Here is a 13,937-nt window from a genome sequence, read left to right on the forward strand (position 1 = left end):
AGTTTAAGGATAAGGGGGAAGTCTTTTAGGACCGAGATGAGAAGGTTTTTTTTCACACAGAGAGTGGTGAATCTGTGGAATTCTCTGCCACAGAAGGTAGTTGAGGCCAGTTCATTGGCTATATTTAAGAGGGAGTTAGATGTGGCCCTTGTGGCTAAAGGGATCAGGGGGTATGGAGAGAAGGCAGGTACGGGATACTGAGTTGGATGATCAGCCATGATCATATTGAATGGCGGTGCAGGCTCGAAGGGCCGAATGGTCTACTCCTGCACCTATTTTCTATGTTTCTATGTTTCTCCCCATAACCTGTGACACCTGTACTAATCTATCTCTGCCTTAAATATATCCACTGACTTGGCCTCCACAGCCATCCGTGGCAAAGAATTCCACAGATTTACCACCCTCTGACTAAGAAATTCCTCCTCATCTCCTTCCTAAAAGAACGTCCTTTAATTCTGAGGCTTTCACTTTGTGATTCATTGTGATTCATTGTTCTTGTTGTTCTAAACAAGCCCATTATCTGATCTCATGCTGCCAATGCCAGGACAATTTTCCCCAGCCTCAGTCTGTGACTACTCCACCACTGCCCTGAATTGGAGTTTTAGGTTTTGCCTCTGCAATGTGAGCGGCCCCAATGCACAGAACAAATATGGCACCATATTTGTTTAGTTTAGTTTAGAGATACAGTGTGGAGACAGGCCCTTTGGCCCTCCGAGTCCACGCCGATCACCTGCACTCTAGTTCTATCATACACACATCGGGACAATTTAACAGAAGCCAATTAACCTGCAAACCTGCACGTCTTCGAAGTGTGGGAGGAAACCAGAGCTCACGGAGAAAACCCACGCTGTCACAGGGAGAACGTGCAAACTCCATACTGACAGCACCCGCTGTCAAGGATCGAACCCGAGTCTCGGGTACTTGAGACAGCAACTCTACCGCTGCGCTTGTTGCTAAATGTGGAACTGAAGTGAAGGAAATATAATCAAATATAACAAATATGGAGACCATTTTGAACTACCCAAAGTGTGTCAAAACAAATATTTTACAAGAAAGAAATTAATTCAGAACATCAGTTTTATTGTTCGGAATTAGAAGAGGGTCACTTTAATTCCCAGGGCATAGAGTCATACAGCACAGAAACAGGCTGAACCTTTTCATACCTATACTTTCCCTCTCCCCTGACTCTCAGTCTGAAGAAGGGTCTCGACCCGAAGTGTCAGCTATTACTTTTCTCCAGAGACGCTGCCTGACCCGCTGAGTTACTTCAGCCATTTATGTCTATCTGTGGTGTAAACCAGCATTTCCTTCCCACACAGAAGCAGGCGCTTTGGCCCAACTCACCCACGCCGACCAAGATGCCCCATCTAACCAAGTCCCATTTTCCCACGTTTGGCCCATATTCAACCAATCCTTGCATTAAGTTAAACAGAAGCTTCTAATTCACAGTGATTGTTTGGAGCTCGAATAGTAAAAGGCTTGGATAGAGTGGATGTGGAGAGGATGTTTCCACTAGTGGGAGAGTCTAGGACTAGAGATCATAGCCTCAGAATTAAAGGACGTTCCTTTAAGAAGGAGATGAGGAGGAACCAGTCAGAGGGTGGTTAATCTGTGGAATTATTTGCCACAGAAGGCTGTGGAGGCCAAGTCAATGGATATTTTTAAGGCAGAGACAGATAGATTCTTGATTAGTACGGGTGTCAGGTGTTATGAGTAGAAGGCAGGAGAAATTAGGAGGGAGATAAATCAGCTATGATTGAATGGCGAGTAGACTTGATGGGCCGAATGGCCTAATTCTGCTCCTATCACTTAATACCTTATGAGCTTGAGGGGGGAAAACGCAAGAACAAGCTACAGCTCACTATATTTCTATGAAACAGCCCCAGTCTCACCACACCTCCCCACAACACTTCCTCGCCCTCTGGGTGTGATGGAGCTAAGGTGGCACAAGCAGAGATTTGCTGTTTTCTTTAGTTTAGTTTAGAGATACGGCATAGAAACAGGCCCTTCAGCCCACCGAGTCCACGCTGACCATCGATCACCCGTTCACATTAGTTCTATGTTATTCCACTTTCTCCACAAGTTCCACATGTTATCACCACTCCCGACACACTAGGGAAATTTTCACAGAGGCCAATCAACCTACAAACCCGCACGTCATTGGGATGAGGGATGAAACCGTAGCACAAGGAGGAAACCCACGCGGCCACAGGGAGAACTCCATGCACAGACAGTGTTTGAGGTCAGGATCGAACCCTGGTCTCTGGCATTGTGAGGCAACGGCTCCCACCCTTATTTTGAAAACTCTACAATCCCTGTTTTCCCCATGGATTTGGACCAAGAAGCTGACTGGAGAAGGCAGGAAACGAGTGGATTTGTTAATTCATGGTATCTTCCTGTTAATCTGTCTCAGTTCTATTGTGTCCCACCCCAGAAATGATGGCCTTGATATAACTGTGATGAGTAAACCCACATCTGCATCTGCAACAGACGCATGTAATGATAACGAACAAAAATAGCAGGAATAGACAGAGATAACAGCACAATAGGCAGGCAGACAAATTTACCCGCAGTAGCTAAAAACGCGAGTACATCTTGAAAGTGACATCAGATGCAGATGGGGTGGTCAGAAAGGCTTTGGGCACATTGGCCTTCTCATCAGTCAGAGTATACAGTATAGATGTTGGGAGGTCATGTTGCAGGTGTAGGAGACATTGGTGAGGCTGTATTTTGAGTATTGTGTTCAGTTTGGGTCACCATATTACAGGAAAGATGTTGTCCAGCTGGAAAGGGTGCAGAGAAGATTTTCAACAATGTTGCCCGGTCTCAAGGGACTGAGTTATAGGGAGAGATTGAGCAGACTAGGACTTTGTTCCTTGGAGCGCAGGAGGATGAGGAGTGATCTTATAGAAGTTACAAGATCATAAGAGGAATAGATCGGGTAAATGCACAGAGTCTTTTACCCGGAATAGGGGAATCAAGAACCAGAGGACATCGGTTGAAGGTGAGGGGGGGGGCAAGATTTAATCGGAAGCTGAGGAGTAACTTTTTTACGCAAAGGGTGGTGGGTGTATGGAATGAGCTGCCAGAGGAGTTACTATTGCATCGTTTATGAAACATTTAGACAGGTACAAGGATAGGGCAGGTTTAGAGGGTTATAGGCCTAGCACAGGCAGGTGGGACTAGGGCAGGTGGAGCACGTTGGTCGGCGTGGGCACATTGGGCCGAAGGGCCTGTTTCCACACTGTGAGAGAGCTACAGCATTAATGAGTAACTGTACAAATAGCTACATCAGTATCCGACAGAAACACAATGGGAGTTATACGAGGCAAATGTATGATGATAAATGAGCCTTTGCAACTACACAGACAGCAGCATCGGCAAATTACACAAGTTAATTTGTCGCGAATAGATGCTGCAGTAAATAGATAAACGTGCGAGTCTCGGCTCTGAAGATTCTGCATCGGGGACAGATAATGTCGCTAGGACAGAAATGGAAATAAAGAGCGCACAAGAATGTACAGGCACACAAGTTAGTAAAGGATAAACGCACGTCATCCACTAATGAACAGATAGGCAATGGTAACTGCAACAATAAGAGGCATCAGCAATAGATTAATGCACAATCCAACTATAACGGACGGCACAGTAAGTGTGATGGAATGCCTATTAACTCACTTAATGGGATATTTGGTGAACTTACAGTGAAGGAACAGAGAAAAATTCATTGGATTTAATTTCACAACAAACTATTCAAAATTCCAAATTATGAAAATCAAATTGAACAATATTTTCTTAATCGGCTATTTTTATCTGCTGTCATATTTCATGATGAAAATAAGTATGTTCCTAGAAAAAATGCTTTTAATTTTTACTGAAGTACCATTGTTCTTGTGTTTGTCACATCTCCATGGCTGTGCATGCAAGCACGAATCCGAGGTCATACTGGTAGTTTAGTTTAAGAAAATAACTGCAGATGCTGGTACAAATCGATTTATTCACAAAATGCTGGAGTAACTCAGCAGGTCAGGCAGCATCTCGGGAGAGAAGGAATGGGTGACGTTTCGGGTCGAGACCCTTCTTCAGTCTGATGTCAGGGGGGCGGGACAAAGGAAGGATATTTACTTTAAAGATACAGCGCTGATACAGGCCTTTCGGCCCACCGAGTTCGCACCGACCAGCGATCCCCATACGCTAACACTATCCTACACATTAGGGACAATTTTACATTTATACCAAGCCAATTAACCTACAAACCTGCACGTGTTTGGAGTGTGGGAGGAAACCGAAGATCTGGGAGAAATCCCACGCAGTCATGCGGAGAACGTACAAACTCCGTACAGACAGCACCCGTGGTCAGGATCGAACCCGGGTCTCCGGCGCTGTAAGGCAGCAGCTCTACCGCTACACCACCGTGCTGCCCTAGTGCATGCATCATAAATGATAGGAGCAGAATTAGGCCATTCAGCCCAACATGGCTGATCTATCTTTCCCTCTTTAACCCCATTCTCCTGCCTTCTCCCCATAACCTCTGGCACCCGTACTAAACAAATGTGCTGCCTCTCTTTCTGACAGCTTTCTCATCTCCCCCCATCTCCCTTCCACAATCAGTCTGAAAAATTGGGTCCCGACCTGAAAACGTCACTTGACCATTCCCTCCACAGATGCTGCCTGACCTGCTGAGTTCCTCCAGCACTCCGGTACATGGTTGAGATTGTGGATCGGGGCGGCACAGTAGTAAAATGTAGACTGCTGCCTCACAGCTTCAGTGACCTGGGTTCAGTCCTGACCTTGGGTACAGTCTTTGTGGAGTCTGCACGTTCTCACCATGACCGCGCGGAGTTCCTCCAGTCCCATGCCCGTGTTAAACCTACCTGGTTCACTGGAAAACGTGTTGTAAATATTGTGTAATACCGGTAGCGGAAATTAATAACATGCAATGGAAATACATATGAATTAAGACATAAAACCTAGAACAGAAGCAGACAGATTAGGCCTCTTGGTCCCTCCAGCTTGAGATATTGCAGTTGTGGTAAAACCTATATAAGTTTGAAATTAAATGGATTGAAAAATACAGCACAGAAAAAGGCCCTTCAGTCCACCGAGTCCACGCCGAGCAGCGATCACTTTCACGCTAGTTCTATGTTTATCCCACTTTCGCATCCCCTCCCTACACACGAGGGATAATTTTACAGAGGGCCAATGAACCTATAAACCCACAAATCGCTGGGATGTGGGAGGAAACCGGAGCACCTGGAGAAAACCCACGGGGTTACAGGGAGAACATGGAAACTCCACACAGACAGCACCTGAGGTCAGGATTGAATCTGGTGCTGCACTGCCAGCTGCACCACTGTGCTGCCAGAGTTAGGTTGATTTTAGTTTGATTTCTCAGGTGTAAATGGACGAGTTGGGCCAATGAGCCTGTTTCTATTCTGTATGATTCTATGAATCTAGGACTGTAATTCATCGCCACAGACACAGGTGGAGGCCAAGCCATTGGGTATTTTTAAAGCGGAGATTGATAGGTTGTTGATGAGGACAGGGCGTCAAAGGTTACGGAGAGAACGCAGGAGAACAGGGTTGAGAGGGAAAAATAGATCAGCTGTGATTCAATGGTGAAGCTGACTCGATGGACTGAATGGCTTAATTGTGCTCCTATGTCTTATGGACTCAACGACTCCAGCAATACTGTTTTGGTAAAGAACCTACAGTTTCGTCACAAGTTTTACCGTGAAGCCAACTAGGTTCCGGGTTAACCCGTCCAGTAGGGTTGCCAACTTCCTCACTCCCAAATACGGGACAGAGTGACATCACTGCCCACGTGACTTCACCCAGCCAGCGAGCATGTGCACCTGCTCCACCAATGGCGGCCTCCCGGCCCAGGCAGCCGCCATTGGTGGAGTGGGAGCACGTGGCCGCTGGCTGGGTGAGGTCACGTGGGGCGCGGGGCGGTGACGTCACCCTTTGCCCCTTATTTGGGAGCGAGGAAGTTGGCAACCCTACTAATACAGGACAAGGGTGGTCCCGTACGGGACAAACTAATTTAGCTCAAATTACGGGATGTCACAACTAATACGGGACAGTTGGCAACCTTAGTGCCCAGTCTGTTACGTGCTATGAATTATATGTTCTTTTTCAGGTCGTCTTGCATCCAACACCCAATAGTCCAAAATCAGCCGATTTGCACAAAATGATCGTCTCAAAAAACAGTACAGATCAGGATCTGAAAATTAAGTTGGCAGTTCGGATGGACAAGCCGCAGAACATGAAACACTGTGGGTAAGTGTGCAGCTCATAAACACATTTGCTGGAAGTCAAGAATGTGGATGGGAAGAACTGCAGATGCTGGTTTAAATTGAAGATAGACACAAGATGCTGGAGTAACTCAGCAGGACAGGCAGCATCTCTGGAGAGAAGGAGTGGGTGACGTTTCGGGTCGAGACCCTTCTTCATTCTTGACCCAAAACATCACCAATGCCTTCCCCCCAGAGATGTTGCCTGTCCCGCTGAGTTACTCCAGCATTTTGCGTCTATTAAAGAACGTGGATGCTGCTTTAGAAAGTTGATCGTTGCTTTAAATGTGCAGCTTTAGTTTACTTAACATCATGTTTTTGGGCCACTTTAGACAGATTTGGATTGTTTTCTCTGGAAAGCTGGAGTTGCAGGGAGACCTGTTTGAAGTATATAAAACTACAAGAGCAGAGATAGGGTGGACAGTCAGAACAGTTTTCCCAGGAGGGAAACAATATCAAAGACTGGAGGGCGTAGCTTGAAGGAAAGCTTGCCAACTTCCTCACTCCCAAAGGGACAAAGGGTGACTTCACCGCCCCGCGCCCCACATGACCTCACCCACCCAGCGGCAACGTGCTCCCGCTCCAGCAATGGCGGCCGCCTGGGCCAGGAGGCGGGTTGCTATGCAACCTCCATTAGGCAGGCCTCTGGGCCTACACTTACCCAGACTACAGACGTCCCCGGGCTACAGTGTCCGGGCCTACAGTGTCCGGGCATACAGTGTCCGGGCCTATAGTGTCTGGGCCTACAGTGTCCGGGCCTACAGCGCTGTCCGGGCATAATATGGGACAAGGGCGGTCCCGTACGGGACAAGCCAATTTAGCCCAAAATACGGGATGTCCCGGCTAATACGGGACAGTTGGCAACCTTACTTGAAGATGAGAGGGGCAAAGTTTATAGGAGATGTGCGGGGCACAGAGGGTGGTGGGGGCCTGGAACGCACTGCCAGGGGTGGTGGTTGAGGAAGATATGATAGTGGCGTTTAAAGGATTTTTGGCTAGGAACGTGGAAATGCAGGGAATGGAGGGATATGGGTTATGTGCAGTTAGATGAATGATGGTCTTGGCATCATGTTCGGCTCAGATGTTGTGGGCCGAAGGGCCTGTTCTTGTGCTGTACTGTCCTATGTTTTATGTTTTGATTGTATGAAACATAGATGTGTTGATAAATGATTAAAAACACTCAATTTCATGCAGGTATCAGATTTTTGCGCTAAATTTCAGCAAGCAGAAGAGGAATGGTTTGAAATACGGCTTTTTCTTTCTGGTTGTTTTATGTTCAGTGTTGCAGTTGCCACTTGAGTTACCCTAAACAAGTTTATAAATCAACACTTTACCAGCTAATCCTCGGTTACAAAGACCGTAATTTGATATGTTAGTGGAAACTATATAATTTCACGTTTCCATGTAGATACAATTTACTGTTAAGTTTATTGTAATGTGTACCGAGGTACCGTGAAAAGCTTTTGTTGCGTGCTAACCAGTCAGCGGAAAGACAATACATGATTACAATCGAGCCATTTACAGTGTATAAGATACTTGATAGAGGTTTAAGAGTATGGAGCGATTGGAATATGTGAGTGTAGATCTACTTAGAGTCATAGAGTGATAGTGTGGAAACAGGCCCTTCAGCCCAACTTGCCCACACCAGCCAACATGTCCCAGCTACACTTGTCCCACCTGCCCACGTTTGGTCCACATCCCTCCAAACCTGTCCTATCCATGTACCTGTCTCACTGTTTCTCAAATGTTGGGATAGTCCCTGCCTCAACTACCTCCTCTGGCAGCTTGTTCCATACACCCACCACCCTTTGTGCGAAAATGTTACCCCTCATATTCCTATTAAATCTTTTTCCCTTCACCTTAAACCTATGTCCTCTAGTCCTCGATTCACCTTCTCTGGGCAAGAGACTTTGTGCTTCTGTGGTTAGCATGCAAATAGTCACCCGGGGTTGGGCGATATAAATACAGAGTTATCAATCTTAGAATAAAACAGAGTGTTAACTTGGTTTTCGCTTTGCTGCAACATGACATTTGATGTATGAATAAATTGCCAGTTTGAACATCAAATCTCCAGCAAGGCATACAGGGAGGTTAGCTGTCATACTGTCTGATAAGGTTCCTCTTTAACTCTCTTGCTACTGGAATAAAGAGCCTGTTGTAGGTGTCTTAGGGTGACCAGAATGACCTGTAAATACTTCATAAGTTATAGGAGTAGAATTAGGCCCTTCGGCCCATCGAGTCCACTCCGCCATTCAATCATGGCTGATCTCTGCCTCCTAATCCCATTTTCCTGCCTTCTCCCCATAGCCCTTGGCACCCGTTCTAATCAAAAACTTGTCTAACTGCCATAAAAATATCCACTGACTTGGCCTCCACAGCCCTCTGTGGCAATGAATTCCACAGATTAACTACCCTCTGACTGAAGAAGTTCCTCCTCACCTCCTTCCTAAAAGAGCGCCCTTTAATTCTGAAGCTATGACCTCTGGTCCTAGACTCTCCCACCAGTGGAAACATCCTCTCCACATCCACTCTATCGATGCCAAACGCAATGAACCAGAGCTATTGCCTTCTATTAGATTAAAACACAATGCTGGAGTAACTCAGTGATTCAGAAGCAGGTTCCTGATCTGAAACGTCAGTTGGTCCACGTCCTCCAGAGATGGTGCCTGACCTACTGAGTTACTCCAGCACTTTGTGTTTTACCCGTGTACCTGATGTTCATAAGTTGTAGGAGCAGGATTAGACCATTCGGCCCATCAAGCCTACTACAGCAATTCAATCATGACTGATCTATCTTTGCCTCTCAACCCCATTCTCCTGCCTTCTCCCTAAATTCCTTGACACTTACTAATCAAGAACCTATCAATCGCCACCTTATGAGATGTCTACTGACTTGGCCACCACAGCCTCCTGTGATGCTTTTAAGTCTGGTTCTGCTGGGTTGCTACTGTCATTGAATAGAAACAGGCAACGTCAAAATCTCGAGGACAGACACAGAGGCAAATCCTCTCAGACACTGCAAATGAACCTTTACAGGACAAAATCTAAATCCTTCTCCAAAATAATACCCTCTGACATCCTTCCCGGACTGCTTAACCTGTAACACAATATAAGCATGTGTTATAGTTATTCCTGGCTCTGTACTGCAAGGTCATTTTACAATGTCACCATTGAGAACCAAGGCTTTCTGCAAATGCAGCATCTCCGCGACTAATTCTGTACACGCTTGGTTATTAGACGAAGGAGACCAAGTGTCTAGACATGAACTGGTGATTTATTTGCCATTCAACTGCTTTTCATTAGAGTTTTGTTCTGTTTCATATCTATTGCAGGCAAAGTGAAAAACAAAGAGAACAGATTAATAATGCTCCTTAGAATTGAGGCTATCTGGCTGGTTACTGGCAGGTTTGCAAAGAGGTGGCAAATAAGGAGGCAGTATCGACATTAGAAAATGAACGGAGGTTGCAACTGGTGTTTAATGCAGATTCAGATCGCTCTATGTTTCTGCCATGAAATGAGAATCAACAGTGATTCTGAGAAATAAAATTGCAGGTATGCACAGTGGCGCAGCGGTAGAGTTGCTGCCTTACAGCGCTTACAGCGCCGGAGACCCGGGTTCGAATCCAACTACGGGTGCTGTCTGTACGGAGTTTGTACGTTCTCCCTGTGACAGCGTGGGTTTTCTCCAAGACCTTCAATTTCCTCCCACGCTCCAAAGACGTACAGGTTTGTAGGTTCATAGAAACATAGAAAATAGGTGCAGGAGTAGGCCATTCAGCCCTTCGAGCCTGATACGCCATTCAATATGATCATGGCTGATCATCCAACTCAGTATCCCGTACCTGCCTTCTCTCCATACCCCCTGATCCCTTTAGCCACAAGGGCCACATCTAACTCCCTCTTAAATATGGCCAATGAACTGGCCTCAACTACGTTCTGTGGCAGAGAATTCCACAGATTCACCACTCTGTGTGAAAAAAAACTTTCTCATCTCGGTCCTAAAAGCCTTCCCCCTTATCCTTAAACTGTGACCCCTTGTTCTGGACTTCCCCAACATCGGGAACAATCTTCCTGCATCTAGCCTGTCCAACCCCTTAAGAATTTTGTAAGTTTCTATAAGATCCCCCCTCAATCTTCTAAATTCCAGCGAGTTCAAGCCGAGTCTATCCATTCTTTCTTCATATGAAAGTCATTGGCTTGGTATAAATGTAAATTGTCCCTAGCGTGTGTAGGATAGTGTTAATGTGCGGGGATCACTGGTCATAAGATCATATGTGGTAGGAGCATAATTAGGCCATTCGGCCCATCAAGTCTACACCGCCATTCAATCATGGTTGATCTACCTCTCCCTCCTAACCCCATTCTCCTGCCTTCTCCCCATAACCTGGTCGGTGTGGACTCGGTGGGCTGAAGTGCCCGTTTCTGCACTGTATCTCCAAACGAAACGAAACTAAAGATATATCGCAAGTGTCAATGAATTAAGGATGGAATGGAATACAAATCACTAGTTCAAGAAAAGAAGCAAAGGGAAATGACTCAGGACCTAGTGAAACCTTCCAATTGCCAATAATTGGCATCCACGTTTCAATATACCATTAACCCAACAATCATGCACCAAGATTTTTATTTTTTTAATTATTATTTTTTTTAATCTGAACCATTTAATATCTTTCTGTGAAGCTGTGTATAAGAGAGTTTCTGGGATTGCAAGTTTATACAAGGAGGGGCAGCACAGTGCCTCCACCAATGGCCGGGAACATGGTTGTTGGATGTCCGCTCTGCTGGGATGTTTTTCCTCTTCAACTTTCCTGCACCTTTGCCTTGAGGGGATGTGGGGAATGAGTTGCTACCATCTTTAATAACTGGATGAGCTGCTTTTCCTTTGCAGCCGTGTCTTCCCAGAGATCTGGAGAGGTGCACCAAGATTGTGCAGGTCATTTTACTGAAACAAAATTGGAGGTTACAATGAACATTTTTGTCCTGATTATTTGCAATATCACTCCGCCATTCAATCATGGCTGATCTATCTCTCCCTCCGAACCCCATTCTCCTGCCTTCTCCCCATTGGAATTTTCTCGAAATCAGTAGTCTTCATTTATTTTGAAATCAAAGATGCTTGTAGGTTAATCTGGAAATGAGAATCTGTGTGAAATTGTGAGCAAAGATCTATACAAAATCATTCAATTGCTTTTATGCAACGAGATTCATATCTTGATTTTAACCAATGTCACTGCAGTAATCAGACAGTTCAAAAACTGAGATGAGGAAAAACTTTTTCACCCAGAGAGTTGTGAATTTGTGGAATTCTCTGCCACAGAATGCAGTGGAGGCCAATTCACTGGATGAATTTAAAAGAGTTAGATAGAGCTCTAGGGGCTAGTGGAATCAAGGGATAAGGGGAGAAGGCAGGCACGGGTTACTGATTGATCACATGGATGATCAGCCATGATCACAATGAATGGCGGTGCTGGCTCGAAGGGCCGAATGGCCTCCTCCTGCATCTATTTTCTATGTTTCTATGTTTCATACAGATAGGCTGGAAGGGCCAAGTGGCCTATGCTTATTACTTTCTTTATTTGGGTCATAGACCAGTACAGCACAGAAAAAGGCCCTTCGGCCCAACTTGTGCATGCTCACCAAGATGCTAGGTTTGACCCATTTCTTTCGTTTTGGTTTAATTTTGTTTATTTTATTTTAGAGATATGGCACAGAAACAAGCCCTCTGGCCCACCAAGTCTGCGCCGAACAGCGATTCCCGCACACCAATATTATCCCACATACACTAGGGACAATTTACAATTTTACCAAAGAAATTAGCCTACAAACCTGCACATCTTTGGAGTTTAGGAGGAAACTGGAGCACCCGGGGAAAACCCACACAGGTCACGGGGAGAATGTACAAACTCCGTACAGACAGCATCCATAGTCGGGATGGAACCCGGGTCTCTGGCGCTGTGAGGCAGCAACTCTACCGCTGCGCCACCGTGCCACACAATTTTCTCACATTTGGCCCATATCCCTCCAAAACGTTTCCTATCCATGTACCTAGGGCAGAAGGATTGAGGGGGGATCTTAGAGGTGTACAAAATCATGAGAGGAATAGATCAGGTAGATGCACAGAGTCTCTTGCCCAAAGAGGTAAATCGAGGTCCAGAGGACATAGGTTCAAGGTGAAGGGGAAAAGATTTAATAGGAATCCGAGGGGTAACTTTTTCACACAAAGGGTGGTGGGTGTATGGAACAAGCTGCCAGAGGAGGTAGTTGAGGCTGGGACTATCCAATCGTTTAAAAGACAGTTAGACAAGTACATGGATAGGACAGGTTTGGAGGGATATGGACCAAGCACAGGCAAGTGGGACTAGTGTAGCTGGGACATTGTTGGCTTGTGTGGGAAAGTTGGGCCGAAGGGCCTGTTTCCACACTGTATCACTCAATGACTCTCTATGACTCTATGGCCCGTCCAAGTTATCTCTTCAAGATGGAGGTTCATTCTGAACCACATTGGGTAGTTCAATAACAGATTACTCGGGTGCATTGTAAGCATTGCTCCTCACAATTTTCCTTTTGAAGCTAGAGGGATAACTTTGTCCTTTCCCGAGGTGAAGTGATTGTACTTCCTGTCATCATGGGCCTGAAGGTATGGAAGGTCAAACTCTGTGGAAATGTATATTTTAACACTCTCTCCCGTCCGAGCCGCAGTGACTATTTGCCCACCAAGGGTAGAGGATTATTGAAGTTTATCTCCGGTTACCGTGAGGAGCCTGGCTCTGCATTAAATGACGGAACGACCGAGGGAATTGATTAAGCTAAAAATAATTTTGTTCGGAAAAAAAAAACGACATCCCATCAGAATTTTATCTTGCAGTGACAGTCTACTGTGGTTTCAGTTCTTTAATGCAGTCGGCGAGTTAGATGACCTGAAAAGATTGTGTTGTGTGCACTTATCTCTGTGCAATTAATGGGATATAGATTGGATGCAGTTGATCCCATCTAGCTCTATGTGAACTCAGAGGATTATTCCTAGAACCACATTTATTTAGATGCTATCCTGTTCCGACTATTGCCATGTCACTTATACAAAGGACTATGACAGGGAACTTGCAAAATGGCAGTGGTAATTCAACACCATTCATTAGTGGACATGGTTTGTATATTAGCTTCTTCCCCTCTGTTATCAGGCCTCTGAACGGTCCTTCCATAAGGTAGGGTACTCTCCGATTCACCTCAACCCCATTGCGGACATTGGAACTGATGTTGTAACGCAGAACGCTGTTGGGGACTATGTTCTACACTTTGTATGCTCTGCCTATATTTGTATTCTCTGCTCTACTTATTGTACTTGTGTTTGACTTCATTGTATTTAGTATGATTTGATCTGATTAGATAGCATGTAAAACAAAGCTTTTCACTGTACCTCTCAGTACACATGACAAAAATAATCTTAAACTAACCCATCCCTCTGTACATGTACCATTTAATACATCCATTTTATTTTAGTTTAGTTTAGTTTAGAGATACAGCACGGAAACAGGCCCTTCAGCCCACCGAATCCGCACCGACCAGTGATCCCCGCACATTAACACAAGCCTGCACTCATTAGGGACAATTTACACTTATACCAAGTCTCCGAACCCAAGCCAA

General features: G+C 45.4%; 1 protein-coding gene across 9 annotated transcripts in view; it reads left to right on the forward strand.

Moving 5' to 3' along the window:
* The window catches only part of cadpsa (Ca2+-dependent activator protein for secretion a), a 316,059-nt gene that overhangs the window by 159,628 nt on the left and 142,494 nt on the right, over window positions 1-13,937 (forward strand). For all 9 annotated transcript variants that reach the window (XM_078414567.1, XM_078414568.1, XM_078414562.1 and 6 more), the window contains exon 9: window positions 6,143-6,282. In XM_078414567.1, coding sequence (XP_078270693.1) covers window positions 6,143-6,282 — 140 coding nt within the window. The remainder of the gene's footprint in view (window positions 1-6,142; window positions 6,283-13,937) is intronic.

This window comes from Rhinoraja longicauda, chromosome 17, assembly GCF_053455715.1.
Source record: "Rhinoraja longicauda isolate Sanriku21f chromosome 17, sRhiLon1.1, whole genome shotgun sequence".
In the NCBI taxonomy this organism is placed as follows: Eukaryota; Metazoa; Chordata; class Chondrichthyes; order Rajiformes; family Arhynchobatidae; genus Rhinoraja; species Rhinoraja longicauda.